Source organism: Eptatretus burgeri, chromosome 3 (genome assembly GCF_056783735.1).
Source record: "Eptatretus burgeri isolate ZD-2024b chromosome 3, Ebu_testis_v1, whole genome shotgun sequence".
NCBI lineage: Eukaryota > Metazoa > Chordata > Myxini > Myxiniformes > Myxinidae > Eptatretus > Eptatretus burgeri.
Window position 1 is genome coordinate 67,231,419 of NC_140963.1, and position 23,878 is coordinate 67,255,296.

The 23,878-nt window shown below is 42.6% G+C and overlaps 1 protein-coding gene across 3 annotated transcripts in view; it reads left to right on the top strand.

The window, feature by feature from the left end:
* LOC147030110 (rac GTPase-activating protein 1-like) overlaps nt 1-23,878 on the top strand; it is a 119,218-nt gene that overhangs the window by 18,276 nt on the left and 77,064 nt on the right. For 2 of the 3 annotated variants that reach the window (XM_085873817.1, XM_085873819.1), the window contains exons 5-6: nt 12,211-12,300; nt 22,803-22,956. In XM_085873817.1, the coding sequence (XP_085729943.1) occupies nt 12,211-12,300; nt 22,803-22,956 (244 nt within the window). The remainder of the gene's footprint in view (nt 1-12,210; nt 12,301-22,802; nt 22,957-23,878) is intronic. The other variant, XM_085873818.1, reaches the window with a different exon arrangement.

Below are 23,878 nucleotides of genomic sequence, written 5' to 3' on the forward strand. Positions count from 1 at the left end.
CACATCATGACCCAAGCTAATGGACAGATGAAAATGCTCACTAACAAGGTTGGAAGGACATGACCAATAGTTTGTTGCCAATTTATTGGTAAAAACATCTCAAAATCTGTTTATTTAAAATTGATCCTTCACCTCAATGGCAATAACTTATTATTATTAATTTTTTTTTATTAATAATAATATTTATTTATCGGAATGACAAATTAGCAGTTTGGCTTGATCATAAATAAGTTTTCTTTTTTGTACATTGGAGAGGCCAAAGTGAAGTTCGAAGATTAGCTACTTTAAGGTTAAATATCTAGTTTTGCAGGATCTTGCAACTCATTTGTAATGATCCTCTGGTAAATCACAATGGAACAGTGGGTTTTTAGGCTGGCAGGATACTCTGGAGATATGTGCACTTGCCTCTGAATTTTCTAGACATGGGTTTGAATCTCGGCTGAGGTATAAATTATCATTCTGGTGTTCCATATGCTGGGGGATTCATCAATGTGGGATGTTTAATGTTGAGCGCAGAAATGTTAAAGTGGGTATAGAGGACTACATGGACCCATGTATGTCCCACATAGAGTTTTATAATTTGCTTGGGTATTGATGAGTGATCGGACACCTGTGAGTTGGTCTCATAAGGTAAAAGTCCTGTGTTTGATTCTTCCTTGCAATCCTCTTTCAATTATCACCTCAAATGTACTGAAAAGTTGCATAATATATTTATTTAAAGCCTGCATGGTAATGTGCCTGTGCCTGTCACACAGTCCTCTGCCTTCACTACTCCTCCACACCTCTTCATGCTTTCTCTTCCTCCACCCTCCCCTCAGTGAAATTAATTATATTAGCTGCTGGATTGAAATAGTGGTGTTCATGGAGCACAGAGATGATGAAGCAAATGATCTTCCCCGCTTCTTCCCCCCTCCCCCTCACCCCTGGATCCCAGCCTGTCGCAAAGATAATGTAGCTTTTTGTTTCCCTTTGGTGTTGTAGTCATTTTGACTGCCTCAGTGACTGTTGTGTGTGCTTGCATCCATTTTGTTACATTCTGGTGTCAATGGACCTGACCCAAAATTGTTGTCTGTCTTTTTGTTTTTGAAGGTGAATAAATGAAAATTAATAACAATTGGCGTCCATGTTTTATTGTTTTAGTACCTCAATTGAAATTTTGGGTAAAATGCAATGAGTTTGAAGGTTAAAATGATTACATATGGTTTTGCTTGTTACAAATTGTGTCCACTCTATTTTGGATGAAAGAAAAAGAAAAAAATGATTATTTTTTATTTTTGTGTTCAATCTGCATTTGTTTGGAAAATGTTTGGACCTCCTGATAATGTGCCCCTGGATGAAGAGTCGGGGCTTGCATTTTTATGCTTTGCTTTAGTCCAATAGGATTAAGCAGAGGTGGCACACCTATCGTTGCTGTCTGGTCTGGGTTTGATTATGAACCCGACTATCAACTCTCGGATTGGTGCTTTGCAGGCATGGAGTTGCATCAGTGTGCCATCCCTCGGATAGATGTCAGGCCTGTTGTCCCATCTGCTATAATTAGTCAGATGTTAAAGATCGACATGGTGTTCAGAGTAGGCAAGTTATCACCGGCATATTGAACAAAAATATTTTTTGGCACCTTCAGTTGATCGTCATTCCTTGCCAGGTGGTTTGTGGAAGACTTCTACTGAATCTTTCCCATGCTCACAGCACAGTGGGAATAATTGGGGCTGTTGAAGAATTGTCCCAATGGTATTTACACCTGGATTTTTATGGTAAATTGTGTGATGTGCATTAGTGGTGTGACAGTCAAAACTCAAAACCCTTTACTAACACCATCAATTAAGGGTCCTGGTAGATGTCAAGTGGAAGAGTTTTTACTGACAGTAGTTTACATGCAAAAGCACGTCTCGTGACTGTGTCCTGGGTTATGAAGCAAAGTAATCTAGGAAAGGTTGCAAGCAAAATCTTGAGCCGTTCTTCCACCCCCCCCCCTTCCCCACTTTTTGATGATCAACTCCTTATCTCTATCTATGTTCGTGAGGCCAATCAGGCCAAACTGTCAGCTGTGCTATGTGAAAGAAGGGTGGGAGGAACCGCACTCATTTCCAATCTCACCTCAAGATGGGGTCAATTCTTAGAAAATAGAAGTCTCTGTTTGAGAAAGTTGTCAGTCAGAATTCATTGCCCAAGACTGCTGCTGGTTGCCTTTGAGTGAAGTGAGAGGGCACTGGAATTGAACGATGAACGTGAGCTGCTGCACATGTCAGGTGAATTGAACAGCCAACATGATAGACTTGTGGGTGCTGAGGCAGCAGAATGTCAAAGCCTTTTTTTTGTTGTTGTTTTGCTCCGTTGTCCATTCGGTGATCTTTCTCCTTTCCTTACCAGTTATTTTTAGTTGTTCTCTTCCAATTTTGTCTTGCTGCTACCATTTATCCCTTCCCCATGTCTGTCAAGCTTGTAGCTGTTATCTAATTTCATAGTCATGTCTGACTTCTGGTGACAATCATGATCAGATTTCTCCAAATATCCAAGTCGTATAGGCATTGATCTACTTTGTCCTCAAAGTCATCAAAGCCTTGTAGTACGGTTGGGCACACATCGACTTTTTCTCTGTTGTCCCGTTGAAAGGAGTTTTATCGTGGCCATTTTTCACGCTGATCACGAATCCGTTGAAATTTTTGACCTCTGATGATGTCTTAGGTTGGTAAAATGCAAAAAAACAAAATGGCCACCAAATTTAACCACTTTTCAGGTAAAATTTGATAATTATGGCTTACTTGGGCATGTGATATGTCATTTCTTATGTTTTCAGGGTCGCTGATATCAATAATCATACTTTAAAACTCGTACAGGTCAACCACACTGCCTCAGGATGCATATTGCGATAAAATCAGCACAAAAATGTGAGCGTGACCATAATTTCAAAGAATCGAATTAAGATATCACAAATTTCCGTAAACTACTACTTTAATCATCACATCAACATCTCAACATTCAAAGCACTTTTTTTCAGCAATATATCGACAGAAACATTGTCCTCTGGTTTGACAGCATTTCTGATAGATGTTTTCAGTTCGTCTACACTGAACTTCTCAAACGTGAAAGTTTTTTTTTTTTTTGTTCCGTCGGTACATTTCACTCTACGCTTCTGGCGTATATCGGGCGCCACTGTTGATCTAACGTAGTCTATTTCCTTGTAGTTGTGATCAAGTCTCTCGAGAATCAAGGGAAATAGGAGTCACTGGACCTCCATGCTTTGCTTCTTACACTCATGTAGCAGTAGTAAGCCATAATTATCAAATTTTACCTGAAAATGGGAAAATTTGGCAGCCATTTTGAATTCTTGCATTTTACCAACCTAAGACATCATCCTATGTCAAAAAGTTCAACGGATTCGTGATCAGTGTGAAATTTGGCCACAAAAAACACTCCTTTCAAAAAGTATCGTTGTATGCCCCAACCCTACTTGTAGGTGAATAGGAGTTCAGTTGTGCTAAGGAAGTTGATTCCATAGGTAGGTTAACAAAAAAAGATAAACAAATGAGTGGAGGTCACCAGTAATCCTGGATTTAGGTAGTTTCACCAGAAGGGGGTTGATTGTGGACTGAGCCCTGAAGAAACCTGTGGTAGGGGATGGGACAAAGCGCAGAGTCGAGGGTGCAAGACTGGAAAGGAGGCGGTGGAAAACAAACCACCGACCTATCTGCGATGAAGTGATAACCCCAAAGACAGCTTCAGCATGGGAGAGTCTGATGATCTTGAAACCTTGGTTTCCACAGTGTCGAGCTGAGAAAGATGAGGCAGTGGAGCCAGCCCAAAGGGGAGAGTACTCGATCAAGCTGCAGATGAAAGCCTTGTAGGTGAATAGGAGTTCAGTTGTGCTAAGGAAGGACTTTGTATGACTGAGGATTCTAAGTCAGTGGCTGACTTTGTTGGTCAAGTGGCTGACATCTGACCACTCACTGTGGTTCTGAGAAGGATGCTTCTAGAATAACTTGTGTTCAACCACAGAGCTTACCACCTACATCAGCAGCAGAAAAGCACCACAACCTGTGCATTTTCAGGTTCAAGAGTGGAAGGGATCTGGATATGGAGCCTTTCCAAAAATGTGGGGATGACAGGAGAGTGATGACAGGCTTGTCCCTCTCCAGACAGACTTACCTCCTGCTCCTGAGGACTTGCTGTATGTCATCAGGTGTAACTGCCAGACCGACTGCAGTAGCTTGAGGTGCACATGCAAGAAACACAACATTGAGTGCACTGCTTGTGGAAACTACAGAGGATCGAGTTGTACAAGCAATAAACAGCTGATATTTGTTGAAGATGAAGGTGATTTTTTTTTTTCTTTGCTTCTGAATGTATCCTTTACATTGACACAGGTTGCCTATGGTGTGGAGATGCTGGTACTATGGCAACGACATCTTATTTGCTTCTCTTACATTATATAACATGTACATGTTCACTGTCGAGTTCTCCAAAGATGATGTTTTATTCTAAAAGTTCTTCGTATTATGCTTACAATTTGGAATCGTGTTTTGCCATGATTAGTCCTGCCAGTTGATTATCAATATTGTATTTGCATTTTCATTTTTTGGATTGGTTTGTGCAGTGGCAATCTGTGATGATTACTCTTGCCGGAGGAGAGGGTATTGCACTCGGGTCCATTTGTTTGTCTGCACAGAACTTTCGTGTTTTTCTCTGCAACTTGTTGGATTGAGACAATTTTCATCATTGATGCGATTACTCATGTATAATGTTTTAATGGTAATTATGTCATCGGAAAAACAGAAGAACTTTGGACCTCGATCTCTGAAACCGCACCAAGGAAAAAAGAAAATAATTGAAACTTGGCACATGACAAGTACTCATGGGGAATAAGTTACTTTTTTATTTTTATTTTATTTTATTTTTTTGAATGACGTCATGGGTGCATACGTGGAATGCTACATCTGATCAGTATAAAAATTTGAGAGTAATCTTGGGATAAAATGTTCCACAGAAAAAAGGGATGGTTGTAATTGTGCCCAAGGAGGTTATTAAATGACTTGTGACCATGCACAAGTCAAGCACTGGAGCAGCATGTCACTGCATCCACTTTCTGCCAGTACTCCAGGGGCAGCCATCTGGCCATCCCCCAGGCAAATGACTGGCCCATCCCCATCTTGAGATTTTGATAAACCTGTTGTAACGGAGGCATTGGCCTTTTCCACTTGCCTATTGACCTCCAAAGCTGAGAGAATCTGGTGAGCAGGATCGGTATCAGGAAAACGAGCCACATGTCCATACAGCCGCAGCTGCTCCTTTGAATCTGTCAGCAACTGCTCATCGGCTACAAAGCCCTTCCAGCAATCGTGAAGGATTCTCTGAAGAGACCTTGTCTCAAAGGAATTAAGTCTGACCAGGGATCTGAGACAGAGTCCAAGTCTTACATCCGTAGAGCAACACTGGCAGCTCCAAGAATCTGAAGACTCAGACTTTCGTTGTACCGGCAGCACCACACTCCATGATCCAGTAAATCCATGACTCCCCAGGACCAACCTCGACATCTATTGACTTCTGGCTCACAGCCAGTAAAGACATGAACATCACTGCCAAGGTAAGTGAATCCATGACCTCAACATCCTCACTGTGAATGGGTACAGACAAGATAGCAGTATCCAAGATGTCATTGAAAGTCTGGATCTTAGTTTTGACCCATGAAAGCTGTAATTCCAGCAGCTCCATCTCCTCATTCAGCACCTTGATGGCCCCAAACGGATATCCAGTGTTTCTGCAAAGATGACTGCATTTTGTCTGACCTTGACATTCCCAAACGATGCACCATAGCTTAATCTCTCCGACATTCTCCCCAAAAGCCCGTCCATGCAAGTGCTGAAAAGTGGGGGTGGGGGGGGGGGTCAGCACACACCCCTGACGAACTCCAGTAATAACTGGAAATATGTCATCGAGGGTATCATCACATCTCTCAGAATTCCGTTTCACTCGAGTTCAGACATCAGATTGATCAGTTTTGGTGGCATCCCACGAAGACCAAGAATCTTCCAGAGTGCATCGTGATTCACTGAATTTAACAGTTTGCAGAGATCAACATCGGCTGCAAATAAGCCCTGCAAAAACTTTTGACTGCATTCCATGAGTATCCAAAGAGCAAGGATACAGTCGATCGTTGGCTTCTCTGGTGTCAAGCCTGACTGCTCTGGGTGCTGGGGCTCAAGCATATGGTGGTGAACCCGATCAAGAATTATCCGAGCAAAGACCTTGCTTGGCACTGAGCAGCGTCATCCCTCGGTAGTTGTTGCAGTCCTGGTGATCACCCTTCCCTTTCCAGTAAGTTGGGATGATGCTGTGTTCCAAACAGAGCACAGGCCTGCATGCACCGAGATGAGTACAACATTTTCGTCATGTATGCAACAGATCCCAGGAGCTTTACCACCATTTCAACCGGTCCACCGCAGCCTGTATCCACAAACAGAGGATCACCGTTTATTGGAGGGTCAGCAATAGGGATCGTAATACCCCTGACATCCAACTCAAAGTAAATGGCCCAGCGATTTCTTCAGGCTCCTCTGTCAAGACCTCACCACCCTGCACTCTAACTGCAGTACACTGAGGGATGGGCTTGGAGGAATGCAATGTGTGAAGATTATCATCTGTCCACAGGTGATGCACTTCCCCCTCAGATTTCATGCACATCGCCTTCTTTGTCCTCCCTCAGCACGCACAGTTTTACAACTCAACTCCCTGAACAGCTCAGCTCTTCCATTAAGCCTGGCTGTGCATCTCTGGTCAATGGTATCCAGTGTCCCTTGAAACAAAATTTTTCTTCGTCCTTTGGTGAGTTCCAAGACATCCACCGCAACGTCAAAGATGGTGGTATTGAAGGCATTCCACAACTCTTTGGGATCTCCCAAAGCACCTTGACCCCTCCCCCCCTCCCAAATCCCCACTCAGTTGGTTTCCAAACACCTCAGCAACATTAGTCATACCTTCACACATTAGCCATACCTTCCTCCTTGAGCTTGTCAACATGCAGCTGAGGTTGGGATGGTACCAGTTTCCTGGATTTAAGGTGCAACTTCAGAGTTGACAAGAAGCTAGTGGTCGGTATTGAGGAACTTAGCACTCCAGTTCACCTTGCAGTTTTGGATCATCCTTCAGCGACCATCAACAAGCACATGGTCAATCTCCTTTGCCGCACCACCAGCGTTGAAATTCCAAGTCCAGCAATGAACCTGTGGGTGCTGAAACTATGAACCAACCACCCTAAGTCCACAACTTCTTGCAAAGTCAAGGAAAGTTATGTTCTGGTTCAGTTACAGAACCATGGGGACCAACACATGTCTCATCATCCCTATCAGTTCCAGTTGATGCATTGAAATCCCCCAAGACTAGAAGAGTATCTCGCCTGGGGCACTAATCAACCACACTCGAGCGTGGCATGGAATGCGTACTTCACGGTGAGATCACTCGCCTGTCGGAGCATCTACAGAGACCAGGGAAATGACACCCAAGGAGTGGCGAATCCATCGTCTCATTACACGTTTGACCGATGTTACCTCGATTATCATTGGTGTCAGCTTATTGGACACAGCTGCAGCAACTCCCTGGGCATGGTGACCATTAGAGACCAGACCAATAGTAGGTGTAACCAATAGGTTTTTGTTTTTTCATTGATATACATTTTTTTTTTGGTTCATAAAATGTCAATTTTTAGATATGCATTTTATATTAGAAATTGAGAGCTTGAAGTAGCAATTTAAAAATAAATGCATTTACAGAAGTCCCAAAATTAATAAAAATGAAATAATACATTTTTTTTTTTAGCAACCAATACTTTGTTCCGGTGTCAGCCAAAATACTAATAGTGTTTCCATGCTGGACACCCCGACACAGCCGTTGCTTGAATCGTGCCAGTTGTCTAATATCACCAGCAGTTGCTGTGAGCCTTCTGCCAATGTCGTTGATAATGTGGGATGTTGATTGGCCGTAGACCCCCATTTTTTTTTTTTCAATGGCAACAATCTCAATCAGGTCGGACTGACTAAAGCCAGCATATTTCTGTCACTTCATGTTTTCCACAAAGGTGGCCACTGCCAAAGCTGTAATAGCTGCTGTTGATGTGGGATTTGGCAAACGTGTTGACACAGCTGCTGTCCCAAGTGAGACCCTTCTTGTTGGGGCTAACACTCAAGCCATCAGGGTCAAAGCCAAAGTGTTCCAACACGGATGGTACCCCCTGCCCTGAGAAGGGCATGCCTGACCATGTTGTTCAAGGCAGCATGTCTTTGTGAACGACTGTCACTAAAATGGCATTACAAACCTTGATGGCTGAGCAATATCTATCATTCCACTGCATCATCACTTGTGACGCTCACATATCAAGGTTCTACCTCGCAGGATGACCACAACCCTCAGGTACTCTCGGTTCCCAGGGAGGGAACAGCAACTGTGGAGCCATGAGCCACGACCTGCTCTTCTTGGATGTTTCGACCAAAAGATGGGCTCTGGCAAATGACTCACTTGCCGTCTCAGCATCTTAAGCTTTTTGGCTGAGCCGGGACAGAACATCAGGTTCACCGGCACCAGCGCAACCCAAGCTCCGTGTCGATACAGCTGCTGCCAACTCCCGCGTTTGCACCAAACCGCTTACGTGGGGACAGAATGGCATCAACGAAGGGGTGGACAGCCAGTGATAAAATGAAACCAGGGAGGGCAATGTTTGTAGTCTTCCTGAAACCCCCACCCTGCTTAACTTGAAGCGTGGCTTGCGTCCAAGTAATATTGTTGAAAGTGACATTGGAACTTTTCTAAAGGTTTCGCTGACTGCGCGGTCAAAAGCTCCCAGCTGCGTTCCATTCAAATAGGAGGGAGACGCACGCAAGATATGCAGGAGCTTGAGTATGGAAAAGCAATTTTTGAGCAAAACAAATTCATGAGCATCCATTAGCCCCAGGAAGCCTGCCATCCGAATCAAATTGTCATGCTTCTTTGGGCGATTGCCTCAGAGATCTGAGTGCCAAGAAGGGTGCAGTCATTGGTTGGCACGATCTTAATTTCAGGAAGGACTGCCTTGTATATCGCCTCGGTAAGTTGACAGTTGTTTGGCAATGCGTGGTTAAGGTTGGTTAATCTTGAGTCCGATGTCGATCAGTTGAGTCGTGATATTCTGAATATCAGCCATCACTCTCTTGGGCTCATCATGAAGCGATGCGTCGAGACACCGTTTGTCAAGCTCGGACCGAGCCCCCACCCCCAGCCCCCCTGCTCCCTCCCTCAACTATGTGGTCAATGCCCAGGGAGAAAAGACCAGGCTCGAGGGGGTCGCCATATTGGATGCCCGTTGCTGAATGAATGGCCTCATCTTCCAAGAAAAGGACTGGAGACTTGGTGTACACCTGTCAGATGAGCATATACTAGACATACTGTGGGTGTGTTTACATGCCTCCAGACAAAAAAAAATAGTTGTGCTTCAAGCAGTTGAACTCATTACGCATATCGATCTTGAGGAAAACGTGGTTTGAAAACATGGCAATCATTTTTGGTTAAAGGGCATAGATTTGCGCACCAAAAAATGTCGCATGACTTCCAAACCTCCCCCCCCCCCACCACCCACAAAAGTATGCTGAACAAGGTGATGTTTGTATACTAACCTGCTGTTTCACACTACTTTGCTTCTGAATTTGGCCTCATCGCAGAGAGGCGTGAAAAGGTTTTTATTTTTATCTGTCAAAATTTCAAAATCATTCCAAACATGAAACTTGCTATTTTTAAGGATATCATAAAGGACCTGAACCTTTTGAAGTCTTTTATTTCAATTTAATTATATACTCCAACACTGGAAAGCATAAATTACCTTCCCTCCCCCACCCCCCCCCCCCCCCTTTGCCAACTTTCAAAACCCTTCTGTTTAGCAGAACTTGGACAAAATATTACATCATTTTGTCATCACAACCAATCATATTTGCCACTCATGAACCCTGTCGATGTTTTGTTGTGTTATTTTCTTCATTACCTCCACCACCGAAGGTGAAGGAGGTTGTTTCCACCCCTTTCTGTTTGTCTGTTTGTTTATGTGCACGATATCTCAAACGTGTTGATGGATCTGGATGAAATTTGGTGGGCAGGTTGGGTGTTTGACAAGGATGAAATGATTCGATTTTGGTGAAGGTATTGATCTGGATACGGATCCAAAAATTTTTTTAAGTGATTCTTCACCATAGAGAGAGAGTGCGACACTGATATGGAACACGATATCTCAAAAGGTTGTGAGCAGGTTTGGTGTGTGGCAAGGACGAATGGATTTGATTTTGGTGAATATCTGGATTCGAGAGTTAATTTTTTTTAAGTGATTCTTCACCATTGAGAGGGCCAAAAACGATATATGGTATGATATTTCAAAAATGTATTGGGCCCGATGTGTTCTCGTGAATCAGGCATTGCGTGGCGAAGGTAAGCGCTCTACCGAGTGCTCTTCTAGTTATGTTATTATGGGTTGCAAGTCGATTTCTTTTTGTTTGTTTGTTTGTTTTTTTGTTTTTTTTTTCTATTTTTCATTTATTTGTAAAATTCAACTTGCAACCCATAACTATGAAGTTTCTAGTTTATGCCAAGCAAAAGTTCTCGTCTGAAGTCATGGGATAACTTTTAAGTTAATCAATCAATTAAAATTGTATAATGGACTTTAAAACGGTTAATTGCATTCCCCTCTTGGTTTCACTTGGAGCCAAAGCTCTGAGCAAATTACGTTGCCCACCGTGAATCCGTGGCGGAGGTTCAATTTGTCTCGAAAGAGGGCAAAATATAGCTTTTAATTTTACTCTGAAGATCTGTTAAATCGACTTTTAATCCAGATGGTAATGTTGATTTTAAGTTTTGATTACTGGAAGGAACAATCATATGACTGACTAAATTGCATCAAGAAAAGTGAAATGAAAATGCAAAATAACCACAGCAGCTTTTCAAATGTAGCACATGAAGTGGCCGCTGTAAATGGGAGACAGACACCACCGTTTGATATATATATATATATATATATATATATATATATATATATATATATATATATATATATATATATATATATATGTATGTATACACACAGTTGTTTTTTTATTTATTTATTATTTATATATATATATATATTATTTATAATTTATTTTTTTATATATATATATATATATATATATATATATATATATATATATATATATATATATATATATATATATATATATATATATATACATGCACATTTAAACTGGTCCTCATTGGTTTGGTATTTATGCATCAGCAACCAGGAGGCGACACTTTGGTCTGCACATGTACGGGGCTTCCATCAATTTGAGATTGGGTGGGAGCGCTTTGTCATGCTCCACGCATTTTGGCTGACATCTCCACCTGATGTCACTTGCCTTCAGATTTGTTATTTTTTTTGGTTTGCATTGGTGGGAACGATCTGGGTGGCAGGCAGGCTTTTGTTTGTTTGCAGATTGTGTTTTTTTTTTTTTACCATGTGAGACTGCAGCTGATGCTCACCATTACAATCAGTCGATGCTAAGAGCATATAAAATAGTATTTTGCCTGATTATTTGCATGAAATGTTTGTTTAAGTTTGATGTTGTGGAGGCACATCGTCTCATTGCAGTGGTTTACTTGGAACAACAATTAAATGCATTGGAATTATGGGAATTTTTTTTTGCATTGTAGCACCAAACTCGACCAATCACAGCATTTGGGCTGAGTCCTGATGTCCATGTGTGCTCAGAAATTGAGTCCAGCATTCCCATCATGTGACATTGCTGTGAGTTTGATTTGTGAATATTTGTTTGTTTGGGTTTGTATTGCCAGTGCAGGAGAATTTTACATTTGGACCACAAAAAGTGTCTGATTATTGTCAATGGTGAATAACTTTCTTTAATTGAAAAACATTTACAGTGAGATTAAAGCCTCAAGAGGTAAGTTCTCTGACCAAGTGAATGGGTTTTTCTCTATTTTAAATAATGTATTTGCCAATGAAGTTGCCTAATTTATTTTTATTTTATCTCTTTCCTTTGTTCCATTTTAGTCCCTCCCATTTTGAACTTTACTTGTGCATGTTTTGGAATACATTTTGCATCAATGAATAGAAACCAGTAATGTCGTTTTATTGCCACAAATTTGCTTATCCTAGCTGGAGTATGTTGTTGCCTTCCCCCCCCCCCATCCCTCACCTCTCCCTATTTACAGTGTTCCTCGATCTCGACGTTAGCTGATCTATTGTCATCAATTAGTGAAGATTCCTCAATGCAAGATGTTACATCAAGTAGCACATCGAAGGTAATATGGCCAAGATTTCTCAGGGAAAGGGGCTGGGGGGGGGGGAGAACATTTAGTAGCCCATAGAGTATAAAACCCTGAGATCTGGACTGTTCATTTATTGCTCAACATTTGCTCCATTTAATATTGTGGAGTGTACATTTGTACTTCAAATGTTTTCAGATCAAACTTCAATGGGGAGTTTTTGTAAAGTTGAACTTGCAACCCATTATGATACTGCGTGTCCCTTAAAGGAGCAGTGGGCATATCTTGGTCTACGTCATCGTCACATGATTAAAAAAAAACAAGAACATCCTGGAAATAGTTGTTTGTTTTAAATATCCCTTTATAAAGTAAATATTTCAAGACGGGCATATCATTTTGCTCGTGAATGACCGTGATCCACAATTTGACATTATCCATCCTCAACTACGAAACACTGACAGAAAAATCCAGAGTTTTCGAGCACGGTTTATGCTGTATTGTTGTGGGCCGGGGTTCGGCGGTGATAAATGACCACTAGGTGGAGCAGTGGACTCGTCTCCCACCGAACACCCGGAATTTAGCTCGTGACTCTCGGACAACTGCGAAAGTTCACGGGTCCCTTAGCGGACCGTGGTCGCCAATATTTTTATGGTGTGAGGGAGGGTCCACTTGTCTAATTCCAATTTACCGAAGTATTTACGCCGTCCAACTACCTGGGAAACTACACCCTCGGCCGACTTTGTCCGAATCGAGTCGCTATCGCCAACTCGGATCCGGCGTAACCGAGCGGAAGTTACCAAAGCTGCGCCAGAGCAAATGAACAATTTACCGGCCCAAACGACCTCACTAATTCTCAAATGCGAACCATGCTTGGTCAATCAAAGAAAGGACAAACGAACTGGAACATTTAAACAATTTTATTTACAGAAAATAAAAGACAAGAGAAGCGAGACTTAAAGCGAATATACAAGCAGGGAATATTTACATTGATGCAAATAAAAACACTTAAACAATTCCTACTTTAAAGACGGGCCCAACACACTCAGACACACACACAAAAGAAAAGAAACCAGGATTTTATTGTTCCCCTCACAGCCATGAGGAGAGATGAGCTGGAGGTCAGGGTAAAAGAGTACCTGCTGTCGCAGGGAAGCGTGCTCAGAAATGCGGCACCTGGTGGCTAATGGTCATTGAGGCACGGTCCGGGAGCTTGTGCCAGGCTCGTGTTTCGGGACGGAACCTGTGCGGCAAATAGTTGGGGCATTCGAACTCCGATCCGTCCATGTGCCGACAAAACCGCCTTCTCCGTGCAGCCACCGATGAGCGCAAAACAACAACTATGGCTCCTTTCGTCCACTCCACTCCTGTCCACCGAACTCTTGTCCACTGAACTCTTCGTGACAACGACGACACACTACCTTCTGTCCAGACCACTCCCGTTTTTCCACCACTCTTCTGGCACTGCTCGGGGGCTATATCTCCTCCCACATGGGGCGGGGTCTTAACGAGAATAATCTCGCTGTCCGTCCCTCATTGGCCTATGGCCTCACCCTTCCGAGGCGGAGCCATGGCCCCTGCTCGCTAGCCCCAAATATTCCTCGTGGCTACGTGGCCTCGCTCGCGCAGAGAGTAACAGGATCTGCCCTGAGAAAATTGTCATACCAGAGGAGTTCGTCTGTGAGGATGGAGCGTGATGGGATGGTTGATGTATGGGGTGTGGATGGCTGATGTAATAACCTAACTAAAGACGTCACAATGCATGTTTTCGAGTCTCCCACTAGACAAAAAGGAAAGGGACCTATCTCGCAAGTACTTGCCGGCATAACTAACTTTCGGACCTGAATGTTGAGTGCGCATGGTTTCCAGATTCGTAACAGTATTTCGTTTTTGGAGACCAAATTTGAGATGAGTAGGGTCCAACCTTTTTTTTTTTTGCAATCAAGTGATAGCCTGGAGGCTGGTGCGATAAGTGAAAGGTGACTGATGTACATGCAGGCAATGTCATGACAAGTGAGGTAGAATATCTGCTGCCATGAAGTTCCTGCTGTGATTTCACTGAACCAATCTGATGATGAAAGTTGTGTGACCAAGAACAGAGTGTTCCAGCCTGGCTGAATAAAAATGATCTTAAAACAGCTCTCGTTGCATTGCATGACATCAGGACCTCAGGGAACCCCCATACTGAACAGCCGAGTCAAATGTACATCCTCTGAATATTTTGTAGTATTTGACACTTTTATAAAGATCTATTATGATTCTTTCAAATGTATACATACAAGTCGACATGCCATCCAAAATGTACAGATTTTACTTTCCTCAAGACAATTTTTTTCCTGTTGGCTCATACAGTGTATACAGAAAGAAGCATTAACTAGAATGGCACTTGGTCGGGCTCGTACCTTCACCAGGCTGATACGTTTGCTTTGTTGCCCACTAATTGGTCAGATGTGTTCATGTCACCGGGTGAGGAATAGTGCTGGTCATTTTGGGGGCACGTGACGTTGGTATGTGGAGGGGTTGTTTTCCACTTTGGCCGGATGTTGTGATTATTCACGGCACAGCGGGTGCGATTGAGTGGATTTCCAGTGCACGGTTTGGAGAATGGAGCCACTTTGTGTTCTCGTCGTTGAGATTTGCATCAAGTTAGGAACGCATGTGTGGTCTCCGGCAGTTAGACTCTGCCGAATGAAGTGACAACACAGATGGAGAGTTTTCAGGTTTCCTTGTCGGACCATTTGTAATTGAGCTTTTTTTGGCCTCCGGCTTGAAAGGGATTGACGTCCTGGAAACACCATTGACCAAAAGACGCTGGTCGGGATGTGTCAGATGATCGCTATCATGACTGATGGTGCTTGTATGCATCAGGGATCCAGTTTGTTGCAGTTACGTTGATCGCCATGGTTCAGAAATCATTCCTCCATGCAAAGGATGGTTTACAGCCTGATGTGCCATCTGGGTGATACCACTGTCTTCTGTTGTTGACACTATTGGCTAGGTAAACTTATGGTTATATGCTAGGTTGTGCTGGTTCAGCTGTTGCATTGGATTGTGATCGTAAGTAGAATAGCACGGAGTGTGGTGAAGGTGAACAAGCATCAGTAAGTGTAATAAACAGTTGATCCAATTCATTGATTGTTTCTCTTTATGTGAAGAGCCCACACACAACTCGGTTATACTAACCTGAACCAAATTCTAATCTGCTTGTTCTTGACATCTAACCAACTCCAAGTTTTGGCCAAATTTGCCCACAACGTTGTGAGATCGGGCCAAAAATGATGTATATTTATGTATATCAGTGGTGAAGAAAATTTGGCCTATGTGTAGACCTTTTCGTTCGACCAAATTTTACGAAACATCAATGTGGGACTGTCGCAGGTTCGGTGACCATCTCCGAAAATTTCAGAACGATCGGTTGAGCAGTTTGGGCTGGAGGCAAGCAGACACGCACAGACAAACAGAATTTTTTTTTTGCCAAGTAATGGACATGCAGAGCACGATACTTGCAAAAAATATTTTGTCCCTGAGCCTGCCATACATTTCTCCTCTGCACTCCTTCCTGCCCTCCCCCCTTAATCCCCCCAACCCCCTCTCACACAAATGAAGCTGAATCATTGTGCTGATGGATTTAATACTCCGTGCACTTGGTTCACTCTGCTTGTCTATCAGTCTAACAAAGATTATACACTAGCAGGGTACCCATCACTGATGGGTTTGTCGACGTCTCACCTCAAATGAGTGTGCATTGGTCGAAACGAGAATTCATTCTGCAGATATCGCAGTTGGTGGAGCTGGTAACCTTGGCAACCTTGTTTCATTCCACCAGCAAAGATTTTCAACTCGTCCTTGTACCTCTGAAGTACTGCTTGCGAGTGAGGGTGATGTGAAAAAAGCTTGGCCAAGAAACAAATTTGGGCATGTTTTGGGCCTACCGCCTGACAAAAGATCACCAAAGTTCTTTCCATACCAACCGACTACCTAATTGCTTTTTCAGTCCCCAACCTGCTCCCTTTCGCTGTACTTCCCATCTCTTTCCATTCAGTATTTCTCACAACATTTAATTGCGGTTTCCCATTTGATGATCCATAGATCAGTAGTTTATTTCACTTTTCAACATCAGTTTCACTTTGGGATATCGGTTTCGATTTGTCATTGCAACTTGTGATGCAACACGAATGGTGCATGAAAAAGGTCATAAAAAATGATTTCGGGGGGAATTTTATCCGATTTCATTTTATTTTACTGTTATTTATTTTTCATTTCTTAATAATTTTTCTGAAGGGGTGTGGAGGGATCTGGAGTGGCAGAAGGGTCTTAAATGGGTCGAAAGTGTTTATATGGTCTTAAAGGGGTCAGTGTCGAAATGGTCTGAAATTGTCCAGAGGGTTTTGAAGGTCGATACTCTTTACATCTCATTCGGGTTTGAATAGGTGTGAAGGGGTCTAAAAGGTCAAACATCTGAACAGGGTCTGGATAATAAAGGATCAAAGGGGTCTTCAGGATGTAAAGGAGTGAAGCAGCTGTAGTACAAAAATTCCCTCATGTTGGTAAATAAATCAACTCTGGAGTGCAACTTGTAATAATGGGCCAATGACTTCCTCAGGACTTTAAAATGCCTATTTTGGTGCATCGTGGTTAAAAATCTGATCATGGAAAGTTTATTTATTTTATGATTTAAAAAAATTTATTCATTGATTTATTTGAATTATTTTTTTTTGCTCACCAATTATCTTTGTGAGCTCAAAGCCGGAAGGTCGGACAAAAGCATTTTGCGATTTTATATATATATATATATATATATATATATATATATATATATATATATATATATATATATATATATATATATATATATATGGACAACCTATTTTCCTGCTTCAGTCTCTTTTTCCTCTATCTTCGTCCTCTTCTCAGGAAGATGGCATCACTTTCTTTTTTCATTTTTTTTTTTTGGCCTTCCCCAGTGAGCTTTCTTGGCAAAGCCATGGCTACTGGAGAAAAGCTTGATCAGGACCTCATTCAAGGTTTTGGCCAAGCTCACCCGCAAACGTCCAAAATTTCCTTTAATCGCTTGTTTTTAATGTGACGAAAAAGGTTGTTTTGTAATGCTTCTGAAAACACCCCCCCCTCCAACCCCATGTAAATGTAAAACTCAACGTTTGGACATTAACTACCCCCACTCCAAGCCCAACCCCACGCGTCTGGTGCGTCATTTTTGAATGGCCCCCTAGACAGACGTCAAGAGGTCAGTGATATCGATAATATTGCAGGAAATAAAATAGATGTCACCTGTGATTGAATATTTCTGTGATAGTGACCAGAAACCATTTGAAAATCAAAAAAATTAATGGTTGCCAAGGTTACCGGTTCCACCCACCACAATATCTCCGAACTGAATTCCTGTTTCTACAAATACACGCCCCAAAATTGGTAATTTAAGGGGAACACATGTATTATTAAATAAATCGAACATCTATGATCAAATTAGGATGTTAACTTGGTTATTTTAAACTATGATGTGTATATATTTAGAGGTATATATTTGATGAAGGTGGTTGCCTTTTTCTTTGACAAACTTTTTTTTTTTCCACTTTTGAGAGTTATGTCAGATGAGCAGTACAATTGCTTTTGAATCCATGTTTGGGTTGTTTTTGTATATTTTTGGTTTTTGAATGATTTGACCAGTCATGTGACTCCTTTTATTGCCAATCCTGTTGATCATAGTAGCATCTGAATTAGTTATTTTTCATGTTTGATACCATATTTGATTGGAAGTTACCACCCTGCCAAATATATCTATCTGGGTTGAAATCTGAACAAAAGTAGTTTTGTTTTTTTGTTGAAGTATTGTATACATGGATATGTTCTTGCAGATATGGTGACAGGTGGCAGCTCATGTGTTTATGATGTATGAATTGAGAAAATTTATTGTTTAAAGTTCCTATTTCGGTACACCGTGGTAAGCAATGTTATCCTATTATATAAAGTTTTGTGGTGATTGACCTTCGGAGCTCAGAGGAGTAGGGTTACAAACAAACATTTCGCTTTTATTTACAGATTTATATCATGCTTGGAAATGCAAAGCAAGAGTTGAAAAGACCCTTCCCATGTCCTTTTTCTCAAGATTGCATGGATTATTTTGTTCTATGAACTCTAGCTGAATCCGGCACTGGTACCATGCAGAGGTATTGGGCTGATTGTCGTCATCCTGCATCAAATTTTGTTATCTCTGCCACTGGTAGTGGATGGATGTAATGTATTCACTTCTGTTTGTCTGCCTGTGTCTGTGAGTAGGATATTTCAAGTTATGGACAGGTTCTGACAAAACTTGGTGGATGAGTTGAGTGTGTGACACTTACGAATTGGATTTGGTTGAGGTCTGGATGCAGATGTGGAAGAAAATAACTATTTCCACGCAATGGATCAGCATACCAAGATAATTTTTAATTTTGTATATACAGAGGAAGAACATTCAATCATTAATTGAAGCATTCAAATGAACTTCACTAACTGGAATCTCAAAACAATCCCTCGTTCTCATTTGACATCCCAAAAAATGGAGGGTGAGACATTTGGAAATTCAACTATGTTATGAGCTGATAGGCAAAAGTTTGCAGTGTTATCAACCAGGTCAGCCTGTTTCTCTGCAATGAGCAAGACCCTTTTTCATACTAAGATGTTCATTTATCACGATGTAGGTCAAAAGACTCGGGAAAAGGGAAACTTTACAGACAGCCAATTCAACTCCAGGACAAAAAATAAGTTTACAAAGTACCAGCAACAAGTGAATGTAATTATTTTTCTTCCACACAGATCTGGCCTATCAATGGGATACAAAATGTAAACTTTTTCAGCTTGGTGGTGGTATGCACTCAACTGGGTGACGTTCCAGTTATTTCTTGTTATGCATAGGATGGATGACTTCAGAAAAAGTTGGGCCTGCTAATAGCACAACCCAGCAAGTCCATACGAACTGCCGAAAGTTGTCATATTGATACCTTTGTTTTTATAAGTCGCACTTGTTCACTGATGTAAGTTTTAAAATCTGGATGATTCAATTATTGCCTTTCTGTAAATGCTGTGTTGTGTTGTAAAAGTGTGTTGGTCCCCATGGGTCAGGAACTATGAACCAGAATAGCACTAAGTTCCTTGACTTTGCAAGAAGTCATGGACTTAGGATGGCCGGTTCATGGTTTCAGCGCCCACAAGCTCATAGCTGGACTTGGTATTCCAACGCTGGCGGTGTGGCAAAAGAGATTGACCATGTCCTCATTGACGGTCGTTGGAGGATGATCCAGAACTGCAGGGTCTACCGGAGTGCTCAGTTCCTCAATACTGACCACAGGCTTGTTGTAGCAACTCTAAAGCTGCACCTTAAATCCTGGAGAATGGTACCATCCCAGCCTAGGCTGGATGTTGCCAAGCTCAGGGATGAGAGAGTAGCTGAGGAGTTTGCGAACAGGCTGAGTGGACACTTGGGGGGGTCCTGAAGAGTTGTGGAGCACCTTCAAGACCACCGTCCTTGATGTTGCCGGTGGATGCCTTGGAGTTCACCGCAGGGCAAAGAATTTTGTCTCTCGGGACACTGGATACCATTGACCAGAGTCGCAGGGCCAGGCTGAATGGCAGAGCTGAGCTGTTCAGGGAGCTGAGGCGTAAAACTGTACGTGCACTGAGGGTGGACAAGGAAGCCTATGTGCGAGGAATCTGTGAGGGGGTAGAGCATCACCTGTGGACAGGTGATTCTCGTCCCGCTTACAGGGGAATTCGCGCATTACGTTCATCCAAGCCCATCCCTCGGAGCACTGCAGTTCGAGTAGAGAGTGGTAGGCTCTTGACAGAGGAGTCTGAAGTGAAGGCCCGCTGGGCCGGTTACTTTGAGTGGTTGTACCAGGCTGATCCCCCAGCTGTCGAGTTGGACGTCAAGGGTGTTACAATCCCTGTTGCTGACCCTCGAATCAACTGTGGTCCACCATCGCTTGTGGAAACACGGGCTGCGGTGAACCAGTTGAAACGGGGCAAAACTCCAGGGATCTGTGGCATCCATGCTGAACTTCTCAAGGCTGGTGGAAATGCTGCACTCGTGTCGTTGCATGCAGTTTTGTGCTCTACCTGGAACACAGGCATCATCCCAACTGACTGGAAGAGGGGCCTTGTTGTCCCTCTCTGGAAAGGGAAGGGTGATCGCCAAGACTGCAACAACTACCGAGGGGTGACGCTGCTCTCAGTGCCGGGCAAGGTCTTTGCTCAGATAATTCTTGATAGGGTTCGCCACCATCTGCTTGAGCACCAGCGTCCAGAGCAGTCAGGCTTTACACCAAAGAGGTCAACGATTGACTGTATCCTTGCACTTCGTGTCCTCACCGAACGCAGACGAGAGTTTCGGCAGGGGCTGCTTGCAGCCTATGTTGATCTCTGTAAAGCGTTCGATTCAGTGAATCGGGATGTCCTCTGGAGGATTCTTTGTCTTCGTGGGGTGCCACCGAAACTGATCGATCTGATGTCTGAACTCTACTCTGGTACTGAGAGTGCTGTGAAGTGTGGTGGTACCATCTCTGACTTATTTCCAGTTGTTACTGGAGTTCGTCAGGGATGTGTACTTGCCCCCACACTTTTCAGCACTTGTATGGACTGGATTTTTGGGAGGATGTCGGAGAGATCAAATTGCGGTGCATCATTTGGCAATGTCAAGATCTCGGACCTTGATTTTGCAGATGATGCAGTCATCTTTGCGGAGACTTTAGACATCCTCTTGGGGACCCTGGAGGTGCTGAATGAGGAGTCGGAGCCGTTGGGATTACGGATTTCTTGGGTCAAAACTAAGATCCAGGCTTTCGGTGATATCTTGGATGCTGCTGTCCTGTCTGTGTCTGTTTGTGGTGAGGATGTTGAGGTCGTGGATAGATTCACTTACCTTGGCAGTGATATTCATGTCTCCGCAGGTTGTGAGCCGGAGGTCAATAGACGTCTGGGTCGGGCCTGGGGAGTCATGGATTCACTGGATCATGGGGTGTGGCGCTGCCGGTACCTGTGCGGAAGGACGAAAGTCCGAGTCTTCAGGTCCTTGGTACTTCCAGTCTTGCTCTATGGGTGCGAGACTTGGACTTTGACCAAGGATCTGAGACAGAGACTTAATTCCTTTGGTACCGGGTCTCTTCGGAGAATCCTTGGCTATCGCTGGTCGGATTTTGTGTCCAACGAGCGGTTGCTGAGAGAGACTCGGATGAGATTTGTTACCTGCATAGTCCGTGAGCGTCAGCTGCGGCTGTATGGACATGTGGCTCGTTTTCCTGACGCTGATCCTGCTCACCAGATTCTCTCAGCGAGGGAGTCTCATGAGTGGAGGAGGCCAGTGGGCCGACCACGTTCCTCATGGTTGCAGCAGGTTGACCATCATCTCAAGGAGATGGGGATGGGCCTGGCATCTGCCTGGGGGATGGCCAGACGGAGGCCCCTGGAGTACCGGTGGAAAGTGGATGCAGCGACGCGCTGTTCTGGCACATGCTCCCATACCTGACCTGACCTGTAAATGCCCAAATCTTTCCTTTCAATAGGTACCTGTTTTTATTTATCAACTACAACAAACATACTTTAAACTTACTGCTATAAGCATAACTTTATTGAATAAAACAGCATACACTTTTCCAGTTGAATATGGAACAGTTAGAATAATGTTTGAAGTTTTCTTTTGGACTCATGGCCACTTTCTCTTTCAATAAATGTCTGGAGACCTTGAACAAAAATTGTCCATAATTTTTTTGCAGATTGCATGAAATGTTCCCTAAATGGCTTTCGTGATGTAATTGCATTGCTCATCCAAAAGCTGGAGGCATATGACATACTCAGTCCTTCACAAACCCCCTGCCCCCCCCCCAAAAAAACTCACGGAATCGAGTCCGTGGATTTTGGCAGCGAAAGATTGGATCCACCATGGCCAACATTTATCGGCAGAACGTTGAAACGAGAAATTCAGGGGGAAAAAACAAACATGAATTAAAAGACGAAGTGGACATGTTTATGAAACAAAACGTCAAACATTAATCTTTTAACCAAAATGTTGTGTGTGCTTATTGTATTGATTTCGGGTCATTCTATGTGAATATTTTCCTGGCTCTTTTGCTTGCTTTGAAAGATCAAATAATTGCCTTGCTTAATTGGTCAAATATTGTATGCACCTTAAGCATCAATATCTGAGCAGAAGATCAGTCATTTCAAAATAGTAAATAATATGGTGCTGGCTTGTAAGTGGAAAGTTAAAATTGGTGTAGAGTGGCTTGCATTACCAAGAAACAACCCAAACAAGTTTGCCTGTATTAAATTCTGTGAAATTTTGTCATTCCTTCCTTTTTTTTATTTTTAAATTGTTGTCTTCAACCCCCATTGTGTTGACCTGATATGCTCTGAGAAGGAAGGGATTCTGCACTGGCTCGATTAACAAAATAGCCATCTGCATTTCTGTAAAACAGTTCTTGATTGTATTATTTGAGCCCTTACTAGCCATTGCTGTAATTTTTGTTTTCTTTTTCTTTTTACTCTATAAGAGCTGGGAGTTGATGGAATCAAAAACCTCAGGTTCAAATGAAGAAATATTTCAGCCTGCACAAAGTGCTGTTGCATCTTGTGCCATCCCTTTGCCCAAGCGAAGGGAACAAAGAAGCCGACGCCGTGTGTCTGTGCTGGCTCGTCACTCCACAGGCAAGGATTGATGTCTTTGTAACCATTTTGAATGCGATTCATTTAAATTTTGGGTATGACAATGGAATTTATTGTTGTGTTTTTTTTTTTTGTTGTTATAAAAATAATCGCATAAACTTTTATTGCATGTGAGCAAAGGTGCCTGGTCCTTCCTTCCACCCTTTCCCTCCCTAAATGAATTAAAATATTACACATCATGATGTGGTATTTTCTTTTCTTTTTCTTCCTATGCAGAGCAAGGCTGAGTAGCATCAGTTCTGCTGATGCAGTGCCGCTGTAGGTTAGAGCAGGAATTTGGACAGGATGCTGGTGATTGCTCCATTACTTTTCATGGACACCACAAAGGGATCTTAAATATCCAACTAATTCCAGCAGATCTGATGCCCAGTTTAACGTCCATTTGATCGGGATGGCACACGCATTGATTAATCGCCCTGCTTGTTAAACAGTGGAATGACAGTTTATAGCTGGGTTGAGATTCGAACCCAGGCTAGACAGCTTAGAGTGAGTGTGCATACCTCTTGGGCATCCTGCCATGGAGTGGGGATGCATTGTTTTTGAAGCCATTGAAAAAAAAAATTTCGATTCTCTGAACTCGTAGTTCGCGTTACTCATTGTAATCCACCAATTTTTTTTTCTTTTTATTTTATTATGGTGCCCAGTCTAATGAACTGAGTAACCTATTGTTTTTCTTCTGTTTGTTAGGGTACCTGGTCTAATGGACTGGGTAACCTATTGTTTTTCTTATGTTTATTTTATTCTTTTTCTGCTGGCAATTTGCGGGTGTTTTCACTTTTAAAATAATTTTCTCGAACGCAAGTCCAATCGACAGTTTTCACCGTATGAATGTATCTTTTTTGGTGGCATACCTGATTAATTATGACGACATAGATCATGTGGTATGGGCACCATCTTGAAAAAA